At 44.4% G+C, this 20868-nt stretch overlaps 2 protein-coding genes across 7 annotated transcripts in view; both read right to left on the bottom strand.

Annotated features, from left to right (window-relative positions):
• SLC2A8 (solute carrier family 2 member 8) overlaps nt 1-15005 on the bottom strand; it is a 30214-nt gene extending 15209 nt beyond the window's left edge. The window contains exons 1-9 of the mRNA XM_085855166.1: nt 14688-15005; nt 13345-13507; nt 12792-12998; nt 12487-12586; nt 5527-5744; nt 5222-5365; nt 2770-2878; nt 2425-2598; nt 2000-2145 (exon numbers count right to left, since the gene is read on the bottom strand). Coding sequence (XP_085711292.1) covers nt 2000-2145; nt 2425-2598; nt 2770-2878; nt 5222-5365; nt 5527-5744; nt 12487-12586; nt 12792-12998; nt 13345-13507; nt 14688-14830 — 1404 coding nt within the window. The 5' untranslated portion in view covers nt 14831-15005. The remainder of the gene's footprint in view (nt 1-1999; nt 2146-2424; nt 2599-2769; nt 2879-5221; nt 5366-5526; nt 5745-12486; nt 12587-12791; nt 12999-13344; nt 13508-14687) is intronic.
• A 2072-nt stretch (nt 15006-17077) lies between these two features.
• LOC147013384 (ras-specific guanine nucleotide-releasing factor RalGPS1-like) overlaps nt 17078-20868 on the bottom strand; it is a 108963-nt gene continuing 105172 nt past the window's right edge. For all 6 annotated transcript variants that reach the window (XM_085855165.1, XM_085855164.1, XM_085855162.1 and 3 more), the window contains one exon: nt 17078-20069. In XM_085855165.1, coding sequence (XP_085711291.1) covers nt 20040-20069 — 30 coding nt within the window. In that variant the 3' untranslated portion in view covers nt 17078-20039. The remainder of the gene's footprint in view (nt 20070-20868) is intronic.

Raw genomic sequence — 20868 nt, forward strand, 5'->3', positions numbered from 1 at the left:
TCGACGTGTTTCGACTTATGACTAACTTACAAGTAACGTGCCTCGACGTGTGTCAACGATCGTGTAACGAGCCTACAACACGTTACTCATAGGTTATAAATAAGTTTCGGGTACGCTAATCATTACCTCGACGTGTTTCGACTTATGAGTAACTTACAAGTAACATGTGTCGACATGTGTCAACAACTAATGGCCAGTGTAGCAGAACGTGCGAGTCATACGCTGGCATACGTCGTAAAATTTGAGGACAACCGCAAAGTACAACGATGAAAGCCAGCGTACTACGACGTATGGCAGTGTTTTTCAGCGTGCTCTTAACGTATACAAACTTACCCATAACGTATTCGACGTGTGCCGGCGTTTTAGCCCATTTTTGCATACGTCAGGCATACGTTGGCTAAATCGTCAAGGTGTGACAGGGCCTTAACAGAAGAAAACGTGAAATTGCCAAAGCAATAAAAACTTAACTTTTTCTACTGTTTGGACAATTATATTGAGCGAAGAGAAGATTACTGAATGTGCCCAAAGTTTGACTTCATTGAGTAAAACAAAAATAATTAAGCAGCAGGACAAGTTCTGCTGCGGGGTCGCTGCAGGACGAGCAGTGGGTGCGCGGCTGCGGCTGGGTTCTCCATGGGGAAATTCCCAGAGTTAGGAAGGCACAATGAATTAAATTGAAGATCGAATTAAAAGAACATTAACGGGAGGATTAGAATAGCAATGGGACAAGTGAACTCAGAGTTCAAGAGAGAATTTGAAAATGTTTTCAGTGGCTACAAAACAATACTTGCTGAAAAAAAAAAAAAACACAGAAGAAAGTGGTGCAGAAAACTCTTTAGCTTCTTCAAGAAGATTGAAAAGGCTTGAGCTGATGAACCAACAGCATCAACATCTTCAACCGATCTCACTACATCAACACCGACTCGATCACCAAGAAGTGGTGCAAAGAAGCAGCTAGCATGCCCTCTCCTGGAGTTGCCAGACATGGAGGAAGGGGCAGACAACACTGAGCCTCTGTCTGACTAATTTATCAACACACCATGGCAGGATGGCTCAGAGGTACACACACTCGTTCTAACCTGTCTAGCCTGGGTTCAAACCTCAACTCAGATATAGACTGTCATTCTGGCGTTTCACAGGCAGGGTGATTAATCGATGTGCGTGCCCGTCCCTCAGATGGGCATCAAAGATCCCTTCACGGTTTGCTTTGTGAAGAGCAGGGGAGCGAAACCTGGCATCCTGGCCAAATTCCAAATTCCTGCTTTAATCTACAGGGGCACTGCATCAGCAGCACTGCCACACTCTCAGACAATGATGCAACCAACAACCTTCTGCTGCTCAGTTAAAAAACAGAAGAAGAAGAAGAAAAAAAGACAACTACACTGTTATGTGCAGTATTTTATCACAACATTTAATTAATTTCCACTCAATCAATTTTTCTGCCAATAACGCATTGGAACGCATAACTTTAATACATTAGGTCAATGGAGTTTTGAAGTTCGATTTAAATGATGTTTTCGATGACGTAAATCAGGAAATACGTGTGTGTGTGTGTGTGTGTGTGTGTGTGTGTGTGTGTGTGTGTGTGTGTGTGTGTGTGTGTGTGTGTGTGTGTGTGTGTGTGTGTGTGTGTGTGTGTGTGTGTGTGTGTGTGTGTGTGTGTGTTCATAAAGCATACCATAACATTTTCTTTGCCTCCTCCTCCTCATCCTCCTACCCGCTCTCTCCCGGAGTGTATAGCGACGTGTGGTGAGGTGTTGCTCCCCTGCCCCCTCCCTTCCTCGATCGCTCCCCCCCCCTCTTAATATTCCTATCAGTGAAGCGCCAGGTGGTATTTGCTAGCATCTAATAAAGGAGACAAATCAAAATCAAGTAATTAGCAAGGCACACTAATTTATCCCACTTGTTGGAAGGCCTCGAGAGTCCAGATTCCCAGAATGCCATTCACTCTCCTGTTAATGTGTAGGCAAGAAAGGACAGTTGGTCCAGCAGGCATTACCATGAGATCCGCAAACTCCTTGGTGATGAGAAAGGCCATAAGCCAGTTGGATAAAGTACCCACGGCACCGACTACACCACGTGCCGCATTTGGAGCCAACTCCACCATGATAACCCATGGAAGAGGCCCCCAGCCGAGCGAGAAACCTACACAGACAGCACAAAAGTGTAAATAAACTAAATAAAAGATTTTTTTTTAACGTGTCCGGATTCCACCGGCGAACTTTAAACTTTCAGGTTAAAACACACCAGTGCACTTGCATCACGTTCTCAACCAGGGAGCTCACAGTGAGTGCTCTGGATGCCCTCGACAAGCACTCTCCGCCAACAGGTAGCCGGGTTCTATGGAGCCTCAGAGATCCTGACACCTTAATCGGGAGAACGCATCATCGTCTTAATCAGGCTTCACGTGAACAGAAAACTCACCGACAATGTAAGTCATCATGCAGCACAGGGCCAGCCAGGTAAATGATCCATGACCAAGGTCAGACGCAGTGCCTGGAGGTGCTGCAAGTCCAGACGTCGCATTTGCAGGATGCCCAGCAGGCTGCAGGTGAAAGTAACCTCCAAAAATAACAAGGCTGATAGCCATTGTCAGGCCTGGGATGGGAAGCCGTGGCATGAAGTAGGAAACAATAAAAATAAAAGCTTAATGTGAAGGACAGATGTGATGCATCAATGATTTGGTAAAACAGACCACAACCCCCCGGCTTGCAAAGTCGGCAAGACATTAATTGTTTTTGCAAAGACCATAACACCTTCATGAAGTACCTGATAGAACCAGAAGGGTCTTGCGGCCTGCCCGATCAGCCAGGGATACTGCCAGTCCTGTGGCCAAGACCTGGACTGCAGCGACCAGCAATGGACCCAAGGTTGGGGGCTGAGGCCAAGCAAGAAGAAGCATGGCGTGAAGAGGAATAATTGGCAGGAAAACAAATGGAAAATTGCTATAATCCAATTACACATACTAAAAGGGAGAATCCCACCCGGCCGCCCCCCCCCCCCCGGCCACCCCCCATCGTGAACGGTGGTTTGGAGGAAGAGCAAGCTGTCGAATCTGGGTTCAATTCCCGACCCCACTATAAACTGCCAGATAGGAGCTTCATAGGCAGCGCCTTGCAATCAAGACTACACCTTACCATCAAATGCATGTTAAGCCGGGTGTCCCATCTGCTCGCATTAGTTGGTGGAGCTTCCACATCCCAGGGTGTGCTTTGACGAAGATTATAAAAACGATCGCCAACACTCGGACCAATCATATATCCCCGGACTAAATTGAAGGGGGCATCGAATCGGCGGCACAGAAACACTCCGGGCGGTGAAGCAAGCCAGGAGTCACATGATGCACACAAAACGAACACTACACTGATAACAAATCAGCGATGTCGATTTTCGTTCAGCACAGTCTTGTGTGAAGATGATTGTTCCATGTCGATGGCCACCTCACCTCACAGGGGTTCATCATTTGAGAACTCATCAACTTCCAAGCACTAATTTCCCAATAAAAACAGTCGTCCGTGTAATTTTGTTCCTTCTTAATTCTTTCTCTATTTTCCCTTCTGCTCAGACTCACCCATTTCGGCCTCATTGTGCAGTTCTTTGGAATCCCACTGTACCATCAATGGCATGGGAAGTTATACACTCATGCAAGTACATTTTCTTGTTTACCTTTAATGCAAATTTGAGGTCCAGCAGGACAGTCTTCAAGTCCGCATACTCACCTCTGAGCTATCTTGGGTTGGAATCTCGACCGAGCGATAAACTTCCATCCTGGTGTTTCACATGCAAGGCGAGGTGTCAGTGTGCGAGCCGTCCGGCAGAAGGACGTTAAGCCGGAGGAGCCGTCTGCCAGCATTAGGTGTTGGACGTTGAAGATCCCACTGTGTCCTTTACGAAGAGTTGACAAGTTATCACCAGTACCCTAAAATAAATTACAAGTTCCTGCATGGATTAGTGGTCTGGTCTTCTTGGAGGTTCCAGGTTACACTGCTTGCCATCTCAGTGTGGTTGATCTCTGGTCAGCAGCTTCGATACTACAAATAAATTGATCAGGTGGTTCGCCATCTTTCATGTGAATGGCCTTCTTTGGACACAAATGGGCAACATACACACAACCCAAGTTGTATTAGGAGCCTGCTAATAAAAATAGCACCGTGTCATCCTGAAGCTCACCTGGATCAAGATCAACAGTCACTCAAACCCCTTGCAGACCCCCTTAGTTAGAGACTGATTTTTATTTAAATGCCATAAACAAACTTAAGTACATCACAGAAAATGAAGGTTGTGATCAAGTTTCATTGAAATTATGTGTGTAGTTTTGGAAAAGACAGCAAATACCTATTTTGGGGGGCTCCAACCCCCCGCAGACTCCTCCCGACCCTGATTTTTTTTTGCCGTGAACAAACTTTGGTTAATCACGGGTAATGAAGCTTGTGGTGAAGTTTCATCGAAATTTTGTGTGTGGTTTTGGAGAAGATAGCAAATACCTCTTTTGGGGGGCTCAAATGCCCGCCCTCACCCCCTTAATGAGCGCAGATTTTGATGTGGCCAATAAAGCTTCATTGAGCATTAGATATGAAGCTTGTGGCCAAGTTTTATCAAAATAACTTATTTGGTTCCAGCCATAATGACTGACTGACTGACTGATCTAACCCATGAAGCTCACTGGACTAAAGTCCAGATGTGCTAAAAATGAGAATAAAGTTGACATGATAAAACTGACACTTGCCAATACAACAATTAGCATGACTAACTTCACAAAGAAACAATTAAAGTTGAAGAGGACTCGGTAGAGTGGTGCATCAGGCTGAACAGTTTACGTTTTGTGTCCTACCGATAGGCCGGATCTGGATCCGCATTTTAACCAAAATGTAATCTGCTTGTTGTTGTCACCTAACCAACTCATCCATAACTTTTTGAGACATCGTGCTACATATCGTTTTGGCCCAATCTCACAATGGTGAAGAATCATCTAAAAAATATATATATATATATATATCAGATCCGCATCCGGATCTTCGCCAAAATATCATCAATTCGTCCTTGTCACAAACCCAACATGTCCACAACTTTTTGAGATATCCTGCTCACAGATAGACAGAGACAGAGAGACAAGGGTAAAAACAACCTCCGTTCACCTTCGGTGGCGGAGGTAATTAGCAGGAATGAGGTGAACAGCAAAAGTGATGACAAAAGCGAGCGCAAGCAGGGCAAAGTTCATTACCGTGACCTTCGCTTTTTCAAATATATTCTGTGCATAGAAGAGGATGGCGTTGACCCCCGTAGCTTGTTGCAGAACCATGACAATTACACCCAAGGACAAGGGACGCATGAGTCCACCGCGCATCACCTCCATCACAGACATCGACTGCAACAGCAATGTAACCACACAGGTGATGTGCATCGTGCACAACACGGGTTTCATTTTAAAAGTTTGATAAATGCACTCCGCTGACAAGACTGAGCGAAAGGTGGTAACTGTAGCTCATTAACAAGGGACCGTGGCACGAAAGCAAGGTTCACACTCACCCGCTCCCCCGTTAGCGCCCGCTGCAGAGCCCGAACCTCAAGCTCGACGCTGGCGTTCATGCCGCGCAGGTACTGGAGCGCTCGTAAAGCTTCCATCTCACGACCGGCTGCAAGGAGCCAACGAGGGGACTCGGGAGCAGCGAAGAGCAGCATCATGAACTGCAACGTCGGTGGGACGGCACTGGCTATGGCCAGCCATCGCCAGTTCAGCCAGCCTCCTTGGCAAGGTGTGAGTGAGGCAGAAGAGACTGCGAATGTGAGCGTCAACATCCTCCTGGAATGTTCCAGCAACAAGATATTAATTAACTTCTTGAAAGCCACAAATGAGACGTTTAACTTTCAATGCTCAAGGACCCTCACCGGGTGGTCTTCGTTTAAGAGGTGGCTTCGTGCTTCATCAAAAAATCACATTACACATTTTCATTTTGGAGGTGGAAAACAACAACAAATGTTGGATGAAAATTAATCTTCCTGACAAGCAGGCACAAACATTTTAAAGGATGAAATGCAACCGTTTGCTTTGCTGGTTGCATCAAGGCAGACTGTTCTGCATTGGGCATGGTGTCATTTGATTTTGGAACTCAAAAAGTAGTTTTCCTGACAAGGTGAGTGGTTATGATTGTGATGCCAAAAACGATTTATAACTAGAGAGTTCATGGAACACATTTCCCCACGCGGTCTCAAGAGACAAGGACATGGGCGGGGTCTTCGAGCGGCACATCTGATTGGTCGCGACGATGTACAATGCCACAATATTTTGTGCAAGTACTGCTGAACAGAAGGGTTTTGAAAGTGCTAAAAAAAAGGGCGATTAGTGTTCTATAGTGTTCAAACATGCAATTCAATCATACTAAAAAATGCAATTTGGTTTCTGTCTGTCAAACTAACTGGAGGGTTCGAAATAAGCAGTGGCGCAGGTGCCAAATGCCACCAAAAAAACCCCCTGGGGCCACCAACACCTTGGTCTTCGGTGGCCCATATCGCCACTTGTGTCAAAGTCTTCGATATATCTTCTTTGTCGATGTAATATGTCGTTAACAATCATTATGCGATCACAACCAACTAAACTTGCCAAAGGGACTACGGGTCATCAGGCAAAGGTTGTAGCGACTTCATTTGTCCCCCTCACCTGGGGGTTCCAAAGGTGGGATGACACAAGTTATCTTCGTGAATGTGTACCATGCAGCGCCACTTCCGGTGGTGGTGGGAGAGGGTATTATAGACCATGGGCCAAGCCAAAAATTCTGCTTAGTTTTTGAGTTCCGTGATCTACACCTGAGAAGTACTTACAAGTGTGCTCGGTATGTTAAATAGGTGTGTGTTCCCACGTTTGAAATTTGCACATTAAAGTAGAAATGTTAAAAACAAAGGAAAAGTTAAATCCCGTTTTTAAGGACTTTCCTTTCGGCGATATTCATACTTCTTAATCGTTTTCTTGAGAACTAAAATTGAATGGTCAAGCAAACTGGTAATTGTGCAGATCACCAAATGATAGAAGATTTAATTCTGTGAATTTTTTTTTTATATTAAAAAAAAAAAACATTTGGATGGTCATTGCTATGAGAAAAATTCCCCTCGCAACCATTTCTGGTGAAACACATAAATTGAATCACTTAGTAAGTTAAGTAATATAAATATTTAGACTCGAAATAGAACTTTTGAATGGACAAGTAATCCGAGTACCCTACCAACCATACATATTCTTGAATTTATAATGACCAAAAATATTGTGTACTAATCACCCGAATATTGCATTATGTCTGTTCAGTCCACTCCCTCTTTTTGATAAAATGCATAACTATATATACACAGTCCAACACACACAGATCTTGTTCTTTCATTTTTAAGATCACCATTTACTTGTTACCGTTACATTTTGCTATATTTAACACACACACACACACACACACACACACACACACACACACACACACACACACACACACACACACACACACACACACACACACACACACACACACACACTTGTTTATATTTTAAATCTTATTCTCTCTATCTCTCACTCTCTGCTACCATTCCCTTTTCTCTCTTAAGCTACATGTATGTATGTCTTAATTATAAACTGTACTAAATATAATCAAAAGTTACTCAAGAGATACCATTCATGTAACGTTTATATACAAGCTCATTGCTGACCCATACTACTTTCTCAGTCGTTTCTGACATGTTATGCTGTACAGGAATCATACATACATTTAATGATTTATACATGTGAAAGTAATGCTTCCACACAAATGCTGCATAAGCTATTACAGGTATATTACTGTCATTTTATTGATGAAATAAGCGTGTTATTTTCAAGAGGATGTCATGATGTGAATTGTTTTACAAGTATACAACTCCAATTTGCTATGTAAAGTCATTAAATAAAGCTTAATTACATTGAATACATGTAACTTTGTTCTATAATAAATAGAAGATGTCAAATCTTAAAAACTTGACTTGACTGTCCCTATGGAAGATATGCGTTTTATTCCTACTGTTGATCCTGAAGCACAGGGTGCAGCAATTACATACATGTATCACATTATCACTACTCTATACTATACAATGAAACTTAATGTACAACCTATATGTGTCATAATTTTTAAAAACTAAGGTGTATACAATATGGTCAGTGTTGCAATAACAGATTTTAAAATTGTGAAAACACATTATGATGAAAGTCACAAAACAGAGTTGATCACATTTGTTAAAAACAATGTCTCTGTTCATGTTTGAACATCTCAAATCAGACAGTTAGTCACTTTTTTTAAAAAAAATCTCTGCTAACTGTTACGACTTTTTATAACAATGAGATTTCTCTTCGATAGCAAACTGGTTGTGCTGATTTTCATAATATTAAATTAATTAATCATAAATTCCAGAAAGATTAAAACTCCTGGGCTGCCATTATTTCATAAACTTAAAATACTGGTGTCTTTGAGACTTCTAAAACTAGTGTCATTGATTCCCTAACAAACATAAGTATACTCTTGAATATGAAATATTCCACGGTCATAACAATCAAAACGTGAAGAAACGTTTATAGGACTATGTACTACTACTGGAAGTTACTCGACCTGTAACTGCTACTGGTGGTAGTAGTATACTCGTTGACGAGACCCTATTACTAGTACTAGATCTAAGTTAGACTCTACTTTAAAGTTTTAGCATTTTTAGATTTAAATGTTGTTGTTCAGAAATAAGATTATGAGTAAGAGTGGAAGTTTATCATGTGTATGGCATTGCCTTAGCTTGGAATGATAGTTATAATATTAATAATACCATACAATACAACGGTATCGAGTCAGAAGATTCCTATGAGACGTGGAGATGGATACAAGTTCATAAAAATGTTCATACAATAATTTTTGTAGACAATTATTATACTGTCACCGCAAATCGCATAACTATCATTATCAACTAATATAAATTGTAATACGTGGGACAAGCGAGAGACAATCGTCGCCATTATTGTACACTTGGGGGTGAAAGATGAAAGGGCCGAATCATTTCATTCAAAAAGGTAAACAAAATAGGATTCTCGTTCTCAATAAACAGTACTTACACTCTTTAGCTTGATTTTCTCGTTGTTGTCTTTTCTTGGCTCTCGCGATCTTTGTTTTGTCAGTAAATCGCATATAACATGCACGATGATATCCAACGGAGTGGTCAGGGCCAGCAGGGACAACATCGAGTTGTTCTTCCGCCAACACGAACTCTAAATGGAATCTTTGGATAGCTTTGGTAGCAATGGCACCTTCTCTGGTATTCAAGTCCTTCCACTGATGGACACATTCGTGAAATTTTCTCCAGCTAACATCTGAAAAACTAATTAGTTTGTCTGCAGATTGGTCCACCAAATGCATGCAGCGCTCCATGTCGCGTCGTGCTACGCGTAGATTTACTCGCTCTTTGTTACATTGCGTTACAACGACACCCACTGTACGGTGACTGTGATTGGCTTGTTTTGGTGGAGCCCCTGTTAAAAACACTATGATTGGCCAATTAAGAACTAAGCTGACGTCATCGCTTCCCTGAGATCGTTGGCTGCAAGAGTAATTTTAGCGTCCCTTTCTTCAGATTTCTGTCAAATACACGTATGTTTTGAAGATGGGAAAATTAATAGACATACTTATAAATATACTCTAGGATCATTAAAGGTCAAGTGAAGTACTTCTCTATTGCAGATCAGGGAAAGTAGGAATTTTGGGGCTCGGCCTATGGTCTATTATGAGTGACACTTCAGAACCATAGATTGTATCACGAGTAAGAGGACTCAATATTTTCACACTCCTTATCCTATGTTGCTTTCGACTTCACATGACTTGCAAAAACTCCTGGAGGGATTCCCATGTTTTAATGCTTTTTACCACCTTGGGAAGGTGTACAATATGGAGCAGCGAAAGCGTGGTTCCACCGCATCATGGCATTTTTCTAAGGCCACTTCAAACTTCAAAAGGAATCACAAGAATAACAATAATAGCATAATAATAAAAACATTACAGTACTGTATTGCAAAATAATATTAACAATAATCCATCCATCCATCCATTGGGACCATACTCTGTGCAGAGCGTTGGTGCTGCCGAAGCAGACTCCTTGGCTATTGGACACAATCCTGGATGGGTCACCACTCCGACACAGGATACCAGCAAGCTGGCACTCATTTTGCCGACCTCGGAAGGATGACAGACAGTCAACCCCACCTGGTATTAATTCAACAGCCAAGGGGGATTTGAACTCAGGATTCCAGGATCATAAATACAAATTGAAACAAATAAACTGAAGTTTGTGGAGAGGACAGACAGAGAGAAGTGGACCAACTGCTTAACCCCGCTTTTCACTTCTCGTGCGGGTAATAATGATGCACATCAACGTGGAATTTCAGGAATCTTTCACTGGGATGCTTCACTTAGCGCACAATATGAAGTTCCCATCGTGCGCTGCCATTTTGGCTGCTGGTTGCATCAGTGGTTTGGGGCGCGGCTATGCCGCTGATGCAGTGGCCCGATTACCAGTATACCGAGCTCATTTCGCCGACCTCGGAATGATGACAGGCTGAGTCAACACCCTGGTGTTAATTCAGTGGCCAATGGGGCTCAAACTCAGGACCCTGGGATCCCAAGCCACCACCCAAACCGCAAAGCCAACACCAGGCTACATAGTGTAGTGTGCAATGTAATTAGTATTGCTCTACTGGAGAGAGCTGTCGGCCACCCATGATCGAAACACATTTCTTACAGTAGACACCGCACTCCGCTTCTCAAGGCCGTGTCACACCTTGACGTTTTAGCCAGCATTGGCAACGTATTAAAATGTATGTAAAACGCTGGCTTACGTTGAACTTTTGATGTTTTTTTTAAAGATTCGGACGTATTCATAACGACTTGGTCAAATGCACAACGTATTAGTAACGGACTTTGAACGTTTTGTTGTGTTATAGCTAACTTATACCAACGAATGCTGAACCTGTTGTCGGCCTTCACAACCTATGCCCAACGATAGTCTAACTTCGACATAGCGCGCTGCACGCATCGCTGACGATGACGTGGCGTAGGTTATGAAAAGGCTGCCGCACAACGATTCAAATCATAACAGCCAGAGAAATGGAAGTGTCAACATTGCAGTCACACCTTGGCGATCTTGCCAGCGTATGCCGACCTCTGAAAAATGCGTCTAAAATGCTGGCGCACGTCGAATACGGTATGGGTAAGTTTGGTATGCGTGAATAGAACGCTAAAGTACGTTATCATACGTCGTAAGTGGAGTACGTCTTGTAATTTTAAACGTGTTAAACATTTTACGACGTACTTGCCGTATGACACACGCTCCGCATGCGATGGGAATAAAGTTGTACGCACGATATGCGATCGTTGACACACAGACACACGTTACTTGAAAGGTACTCATAAGTCGAAACACATCAAGGTAATGGTTAGCGTCAGTGTTACAGACTCCCAGTTTTTTTTTTTTTTCTTCGGTATGACGGTGTTCAGTGTACAGTGCGGTTATGATTTAAATCGTTGAGCGGAAGCCTATTAATTACATTATATTATAACCACACTAGAAATCGAAGTGTCAAAATCACCATCATACCGAAGGAAGGAAGAAAAAATAAAAAATAAAACCAGGGAGTCTGGAACACTGACGCTAACCATTACCTTGATGTGTTTCGACTTATGAGCACCTTACAAGTAACGTGTGTCGATGTGTGTCACCGATCGCGTAACGTGAGTACAACACATTACTCATAGGTTAGAAATAAGTTTCGGGTACGCTAAACATTACCTCGATGTGTTTCGACTTATGAGTAACTCACAAGTAACGTGTGTCGACGTGTGTCAACGATCGCGTGACGTGCCTACAATTTATGGCCAGCGTTATGCGGAACGTGTGAGTCATACGCTGGCATAAGTCTTAAAATTTCAAGCATGGAAAAGTTGAGGACAACCGAAAAGTACAACGTTTAAAGCCAGCGTACAACGACGAATGGCAGTGTTTTTCAGCATGCTCTCAAAGTTATCAAAACTTACCCATAACGTATTCAACGTGTGCCAGCGTTTTAGAAATTTTTTTTCAAAAATCGGCATACGTTGGCTAAAACGTCAAGGTGTGACTGGGCCTTCAACTGTGTAACTCTCCGACTCCGACAATGAGCACAACCTCAACAATTAGGATTTAAAATCTCTGCTAAAATCCCATACTCTTATCTTCTGCCTTTTGTACCTCCTCGTAATTCGTAAAGCCGTTTGAGATTTGAGTTATCAATGAAAAGAGCCGTGCAAGAAACCGATTGATTGACGGTGCATCCACTGGCTCTTGTCGGTCCTAAAACGCAAGCAAGAGATGTTCTGGAGCCAGGTGGGTTCACCATTGCCCAAAACAGCGTTAATGGAAATGGCCCACAAATGAACCCCGAAGAGCTCGGTAGGAAGCGAGAGTCGTGTTGCATACCGAGTAGAAAAGCTGAAAAGATTCCCGTTACAACCATCAGCTGCATACAGGAGCCGAGTATACCGCGGACAGCTGGGTGAGCCACCTCCGACAGATACACCTGGAAAACGATGGAGAAAAAACAGTCACAGACAGCAGGAAGCATCAGGTCAGGCTCCATAATGATGCAAACACCAGAGTGATCGATTAAGCAAAGACATCGACGCGGCTAAACAAGTAAATTCTTAACTCATAATGGAAGCGTGATCATCATTCACAGTTGGGAGGAAAAGAAGCAAACGAGGAAGTCACGTGATCAAACCCACCGGTACAGTGACGGAGCTACAACCCGTCGCAATGCCCAGCACGAGGCGCCCCGTGTAAAGCATTGCCGGAGCCGTGGCTCCACACACCACCAGCTGCCCCAGCACGAACAGCGGGACGCATGTAAGGAGGCAAGTTTTTCGGCCAAAGAGACCGAGCAGAATCCCTCCAAAGAGGGCACCAGCCATAGCTCCCACGGTCACGAGGGACTGAGGGGTTGCAGGTGTTGGAAGGGGAGGGGGTCGTTTGGGGGGAAAAACAGTTAATGAGTGACAGAAATAAGATTTCCATCAGAAGTATGACTCCGTGAATGCCAAACATACCCCTCCCCTCCTGATCAATACCACATGACATTAGCAGAGCCTATTGAGTGGAACACCAATTTGGAACCATCTTGGAACCCAAGGTCCAAACGCACAGAATCGTCGAGAACTTGTGAGATGAAGGGAAGAAAGATGAAGTGACCGTACGAGGTACTGAAAAAAACAAAAGAAAAGGAAAGGAATAGTGTTTAAAAGTGGGACAGGATGCGATGGTGGAAACAAAGGGACGTACTCCGAACCAGGAGGCCTGCGTGGAATCCAGGTGTATCGCGGAGTTCGACTCAGCCTGGAGCTGTGGAAGGACAGGTGAACTATAACCCAGCACCAGCCCGAAGGAGAACGACCCCAGTACACTGGCTAGTGTCGCCCAGTACAGGCCACAACTGTTAACAGTCCTGTAATGTGGTGAATTGGAGTAAAGGGGAAAGGGTGGGGTTAACAAAAACCACCACACAAAACAACCACCAAATCAGATCAGGGAGAGGGAGGTGGGGGGGAGAGGAGGGGAGAGTGAGGCAGAGGGGTGGGGGAGGAGGGGAGAACGAGGCAGAGGGGTGGGGGAGGAGGGGAGAACGAGGCAGAGGGGTGGGGGAGGAGGGGAGAACGAGGCAGAGGGGTGGGGGAGGAGGGGAGAACGAGGCAGAGGGGTGGGGGAGGAGGGGAGAACGAGGCAGAGGGGTGGGGGAGGAGGGGAGAACGAGGCAGAGGGGTGGGGGAGGAGGGGAGAACGAGGCAGAGGGGTGGGGGAGGAGGGGAGAACGAGGCAGAGGGGTGGGGGAGGAGGGAGAACGAGGCAGAGGGGTGGGGGAGGAGGGGAGAACGAGGAAGAGGGCTGGGGGAGGTGGGGAGAGCGAGGAAGAGAGGTGGGGGAGGAGGGGAGAGCGAGGCAGAGGGGTGGGGGAGGAGGGGAGAGCGAGGCAGAGGGGTGGGGGAGGAGGGGAGAGCGAGGCAGAGGGGTGGGGGAGAAGGGGAGAATGAGGCCAGGGTAAGAGGAAAGGGGAGGGAAAGGTAGGTGGGTGAGCGGGAGGAGAGCGAGGGAAAGGTAGGGAGAGGGGTTGGGAGGAAGGCGGGTGAGTGAGTGAGACAGAGACGGATAGGTGGGGGTGAGGAAGGGAGGGGAGGGAGAGGTAAGCGGGGAGGGGGAGGAGAGGAATAGCGGAGGGAGGGAGGGGGGGAGAACGAGAAAGAGGGGTGAGGGAAGAGGGGAGAGCGAGGAGATTGGGGGTGAGGGAGAGGTAACCGGGGTGGGGGTGAGGGAGAGGGAGAGGGAGAGGTAAGCGGGGTGGGGTGAGGGAGAGGGAGAGGGAGAGGGAGAGGTAACCGGGGTGGGGTGAGGGAGAGGGAGAAGTAACCGGGGTGGGGGTGAGGGAGAGGGAGAAGTAACCGGGGTGGGGGTGAGGGAGAGGGAGAGGTAACCGGGGTGGGGGTGAGGGAGAGGGAGAGGTAACCGGGATGGGGGTGAGGGAGAGGTAACCGGGGTGGGGGTGAGGGAGAGGGAGAGGTAACCGGGGTGGGGTGAGGGAGAGGTAACCGGCATTCGTCCATCATATTTCATGAACAAAGTTGATCCCTCACTTGTAATACGTTTCCAGATCATCATTCGTCTTCCTGCACAACAACAACTCCTCTTCACCGTCGGAACCTTCTCTCACATCTGGTTCGTGTGGATATATCATTCTGAACACCTTCACCGGACCATGAACGAGCCCAGGGATCATTCGGAGCCTGATCGGTCTTTAAAGTCCATTCACGAACGTTTCTTCTTTAAAAACAAATGAGCTTGAGATAAGAAATACAAGACGAAGCAGTTTTAAAAATGCAAAGTCTTCAATCGAGTCGATCGCTCGCGGTTGTTGTTGTTTTACGAACACTTCCCGCAAACATCACAATCGGTCGGGGGTTGTTGTTGTTGTTGTTTTAAGGTTTAACATTCTCATAGTGAGGACTTTTGCAGATGGATTTGGCATAAATGTCAAGTTGAAATTATATATATATATATATATATATATTGCGATAGATTTCGAATCTTAATTTACGTCCAAATAGTAATGGAAAGAAATTTCCGCCTTTAACATTCCAGTAGAATGAAAACCGTGTGAAGACCTCGAACAGACTGGTTTATAATGAAAACCGTGTGAAGACCTCGAACAGACTGGTTTATAATGAAAACCGTGTGAAGACCTCGAACAGACTGGTTTATAATGAAAACCGTGTGAAGACCTCGAACAGACTGGTTTATAATGAATTGTAATGCACCAACTGAAATACGATCACAAGAATTTTGACGTCAAAGTATTTATTCAAGAGAAAACGGCGATGAATACGCCGCGTGTTGGGAGCAAATCAACCAAACATGAAACTCCATTACACCGGAACCTTAATGTCCCCGATACGAACAGACGAAGATGGTGGTAAATGATTTATATAATTATCCCTTTGAATCGCGGTTTACGAGACGCAAATGTTTGTCATTCGTATTAACCCGAATGAAGGAAATCAAAACATCGCAATCAGTCCTTGGCACGAATAAACGGCGATGACTTGTTACGAATTGGACATTTTATTATTAGCTTATCCGGATTATATTTGCCAATTTTCGCGTCGATAGGATAAGTGGTTCCAGAGAAAACAATATTTAACATTGTTCTTGAATCCAACATGGCTGCCAAACCATGTGACCTATCAACCAGAAAATAACAAACTTAGATTCACTGCTCGTGTGCAATACGTGTGTGAAATTTCCCCTTGATCTGACCAGCCGTTCTGGAGAAGATGCTTGAAAGTTTTAGGGTAAATTCAATATGGCCACCAAACCATGTGGCCTATCAATTCGAAATTAACAAACTTGTGAAAGGATGACTTGGGGAAAATGTGTGAGAATTTTTGGAATCCCAGATAACGTATTGTCATCATAGTTGGTCGGTCGGTCCGTCCGTCTCCTATTTCGACTTATCCGGCCAAACAGCTGGGGCGATCCGGCTGAAATTTGGCAGCAACGTCCCTCTCCTGACTGGTAACAGATATTGCGAAGCTTGTTCCGGTCACATGACTAAGTCGGTCAAAATGGCCGACTTCGTAAATTTTTTCAAAAATCTTCTTCAGAGCCACCAGTCAAAATGCTACAAAATTTAGGGTACAACATTAGGTCAAGGCTCAGATAAGCTACTGGGCTAGTGGTCCGGTTTTTATTATTTCTTGTGCAATAGATGGCTGCATCATTGCGAGAATTGCAGCTGTGCGTTTGATGTAGTGCCCCGTTTCCAGTAAGCTAGTACAGTACTCATTTTGCCGACTTCGGAAGGATGACCTGTCAGACACCAAACCTGCCGACAGGGTGACCCATCAGACACCAAACCTGCCAACCTGGTGACCCATCAGACACCAAACCTGCCGACCTTCCGACAGGGTGACCTGTCAGACACCAAACCTGCCGACAGGGTGACCTGTCAGACACCAAACCTGCCGACAGGGTGACTTGTCAGACACCAAACTGTCGTCACAGACTTGTTCTGGAAAATCAAAAACAAAAAAAATTGATTGCCAATTTAACTATTAACCATCCTATTGGTGCCACTCAGGGCAGGGTGTTACATCACCAAGTGCACCATCCCTCGGATGGCCGTTAAGCCAGGTGTCCAATCTGCCAGCCGTAGCTCCCGAGGACATTCAAGATCTCACAGTGTCTTTTGTGAAGAGTATGTGAGTTATCCTCCAGAAACTTGAACAGATCTTGCCTGGACTGCAAGTACCAAGTGGTCTGGTCTTCTTGGAGGTTCCTCGACACCAAATCACAGTCACCTGTGAATGGTCATTTTCAGCTACAAAGAGCAGCCATATTTAATTTTCATTGATAGTCTCTAAATGTCTTTGCCACATGTGCAACACGTACAAGTTCCACCACAAGCCTCACACTTGTGGAGGCCGTCAGGGCAATCTTAAAAGAGTAGGAAAACAAAACTTCAAAATCAGGTGACTAGTCAATTTTATTTACAAGGCACTGTCTTTAAAAACATTACTTACAATTCATACAGTGGTTGCAAAACTCCCAGGGGATGCAAACCACAAAAACACCATGTGGGGTGGGGGTTGGGATGGGCTGGGATAGGGGGCTCGGCAGGGGAGATGGAACGTCCAGGAAGCAAGACGGACAGGGCGATGTTAAGTGGTGTAAAAATTCACAGCACAGTCCAACGCAGGTAAACAAAGCATGGAATGCACGAAGGAGCTCGATCGACCTGCTCACCTGGCCCGGGGTTTTTTGTTTTTTTCCAAAACAGTGCAATTCTGGGATGTATGTATCGAGGGCCGATCTTACAAGTCAAGGCAATCGGTTATGGCACAGTCTTGTCTATTTACCGGTCAAATACAGCAAAATGCTTTTGGGAGCGACCAAAATGACAAAAGTAAGAGTGGTCACAATCGTAAGCTTGTCGCTCAGTTCATTTCATCGCGAGGTAAATACATTGTGGTCAATCACAAATATGTGGTCGTTCAAAGCTTTCTTGACCATGGACAATATGCAATTTCAAGCTACACTCCAATCACAGCCCAAACACATCCCACCCTCCAAAAACAGTCTTTGCACAAACAATTGTGAAAACAAACTGTAGCATCGAAGGAAGGAGGTTCCACAAATAAGGACTTTTTAAAAGATGGATGTTGTAAAATAGACCACGTGGCGCAGTTTTAAAAAAAAAAGAAAAGAAAAAAAAATATCCATCGCGCGCCCAAAGCAACAGGTCCATGAGAAGCGAGACATTGCCTTGGAACCTTTGTTCCAACATCGGACAATAGTGGTGTGACATCATGGGTTACAAAAAGAAAACGCTTTATGAAGAAGAAGAAGAAGGAGAAGGAGAAGGAGAAGGAGAAGGAGAAGGAGAAGGAGAAGGAGAAGGAGAAGGAGAAGGAGAAGGAGAAGGAGAAGGAGAAGGAGAAGGAGAAGGAGAAGGAGAAGGAGAAGGAGACTCTGTCCGGTTGTGACGAGGCATTGCACCACGGCAGTGGGACGCGCGGTGATCGAAATGTTAAAAGAGGGGACTGGACTGTACAGGCTTGAAAGAGCATAATAGACCAATTCAACATGACCTTCAAAATATCCATGCAACGTACCCGAGGTGATCAACGTTTGGTCAATCAGCACAAGCGGTCACGGTTAAAGTGACATTTACACTGCTCATAAAAACTTCACCCTAACCCTCGGTTAACTAGTGATGATTTCTGTATAGTGCAATAATAAAATAATATTAAGAGGGGGGGGGCAGACATATAGCTAGTGCGCAGACAGATGGACAAATAAAAGGTACATACATGGAAAACATTCATAACTCCAAATGGCCAAGGCTTGGTTTGGTTAACGTCTAAACAAAGTGCTTTTGACAATCCATACAACAAACTGGACAAAATAGAACAACGACCAAAAAGCTTTTTTGTAAACAAATTGGACAACAGCAACAATTTGCAAACTGCACACAACAGCACAACTTTGAGCGATGAGGAGGTCGAACATCCTGCGTGGTGGGAAATCCATTAACGAGTACAGAGGAAAGGAAAATTGCTGGAAAGTACCAGAGAAAAAAGAACCTCGTTTTTTTGTGTTTCATATTCCCCCCCCTCCCCCCCTCCCCAACAAAGCTGCCAAGCCGGGTAATAATCCACGGCAATGAGATGCCCCGATACATTCACTCCTGCACAGACGACCAGCAAGATGCGAGGTGAACGTCACCAATACGATGCGACACAAAACTCGATGAGGGAGTATGACAAGAACACTGCTCCGTGCGATATATTAATGAAACGCACCTCATAAAAAAATGGAAAAAGGACGAGGCCACAACAGGCCATGTCGACGGTGGTTCCCAGTCGTTTACAAGTTCACAAAAAAAACACAACTAATACTGGACCCATTTCCAATATCCTTCACAAATGCAACCTCAGGTTTCTTACCATCCCTACATCGCATCACTCCTCAAACCCATTAACGTTCATCCAAACCTAAGGCAGTGACAGCATGCTTGAGCGAAGACGCACGTACTTTTGTGAACGGCGGAACATGGCCATGCCGATGTGGACGTGAGAGCTGGAACCTTAAGATAAAGGAAAGTGCAAGTAGTCGCACGTTCAAACATCTTGTCTTTAGTGTTCGAGTCATCTGCAAATGCAGTTGAAGCATAAATGGAGATCACGATGACAGGTGGGATACGGGCCCAGCTGGTTTGAAAAGAAAAAGGTGCAACTCTCCTTCATGATTCAAGTGTTGAAGTGTTTAACAGCCTATTACATCACAAAGTACCATCGCCTCATCGCTTTAGTGGTTAAAAAAAATGGAACATCAGGCATGCGTGTTACCACCGACACCTGGTGACGGACGTACAAATGCAAACGTCGTCCTCCATAAAAAAGAATGGCTTCCATGACTTCAGCTCCATGGGAAATATAACATCGATTAAACCCCGTGACATCGAAGTGAAACGGATTTGGGCCCGAGACTCCCACACTGAGAGAACCAAGTACTAAATGATGATCCATCAGGAGGCAAGGGTTCCTGTTAAATCCAAAGTGCAATCTCAAGATGGAACAGTGATTGCCAAAACGGACAACAAAGACCCCGATTGAGAAGGGAATTGTTCGGGGAGATGTTGGGATCAGCAAAGGGAGTCTGTGGGCTCTGTTCAAAGTGTGTCTTTAAAAATGAAATAAAATAAATAATTTTGAGCAAGATTTGGGCAAGGTGCTCGTTCGTGGTCCCAAAATGGCGTTACGAAAATTCATCATTTTCGAGGAAATGTCGGGTTGATGCACAGACGTGTTGAAGGCCAAACATCTTCACCTCCAATATCAAATGTTCGCACCCGACTTGCCATCACCATGGGATAGCAGTGCCTCAAGCCCACAAGCCTTCAGTGCCTTCCAGATGTTAGCTGGGCACTACTCGAAGGTCATGAGGTTCGCAGGGACCTGAAAGTAAAGAAGGAAAGAAAAAAAAATCAATTAATCAACAGAAAATATTAACGAGTTGTTGGGTCTGCACATCAACAAAATAAATAAATGTCAGCTTTGGAAGACCGTTGACACCAATGACATACAAGAGACCTATAAGAGCACTCTTCGACGTCGTGACGTCACCAGATATGTCTCTGCCCACATTATTACATCATTTTACATACATGCACCAAGTTCAATTTAAATCCCTGAACTCAAATTCAAAATATTAAATAAGTCTGCCTGCCAGACCATGCATCCGATCAAGTTGAAATTTCAAACGTATATCCCCCTTGACTACTGGATAATTGTGACGTTTCACGCCGATTAATGAAGTGGTTCAAGAGAAAGGAGTTTTAAAGATTTTCATTCAATCCAATATGGTTGCCAGACCATGTGACCTAATAATTATTCGTGAACACACTGATATCCCCAAGAATAGGCGAGATCATACCTGTAAAGTTTCCCATCGATCTGTTCAGCCATTTGAGATTTTTGAATGTTTTTACACTGAAACAAAAAATATGGCTGACGAAACATGTGACCGATGACGCCCTCAATTTTTTTCCCCCCTCCATACAATTTATCCCAAGATGACCCTCAAACATTTTCATACTGACCAGATAAAACATTTGACGTATACAATTATGATGTCATAATGAAGCCAGACATCTTCATATATATATATATATATATATATATATATATATATATATATATATATATACATATATATATACATATATATTACACTTGTTTCCCACGGGGAGTACTT

Source organism: Eptatretus burgeri, chromosome 14 (genome assembly GCF_056783735.1).
Source record: "Eptatretus burgeri isolate ZD-2024b chromosome 14, Ebu_testis_v1, whole genome shotgun sequence".
Lineage (NCBI taxonomy): Eukaryota > Metazoa > Chordata > Myxini > Myxiniformes > Myxinidae > Eptatretus > Eptatretus burgeri.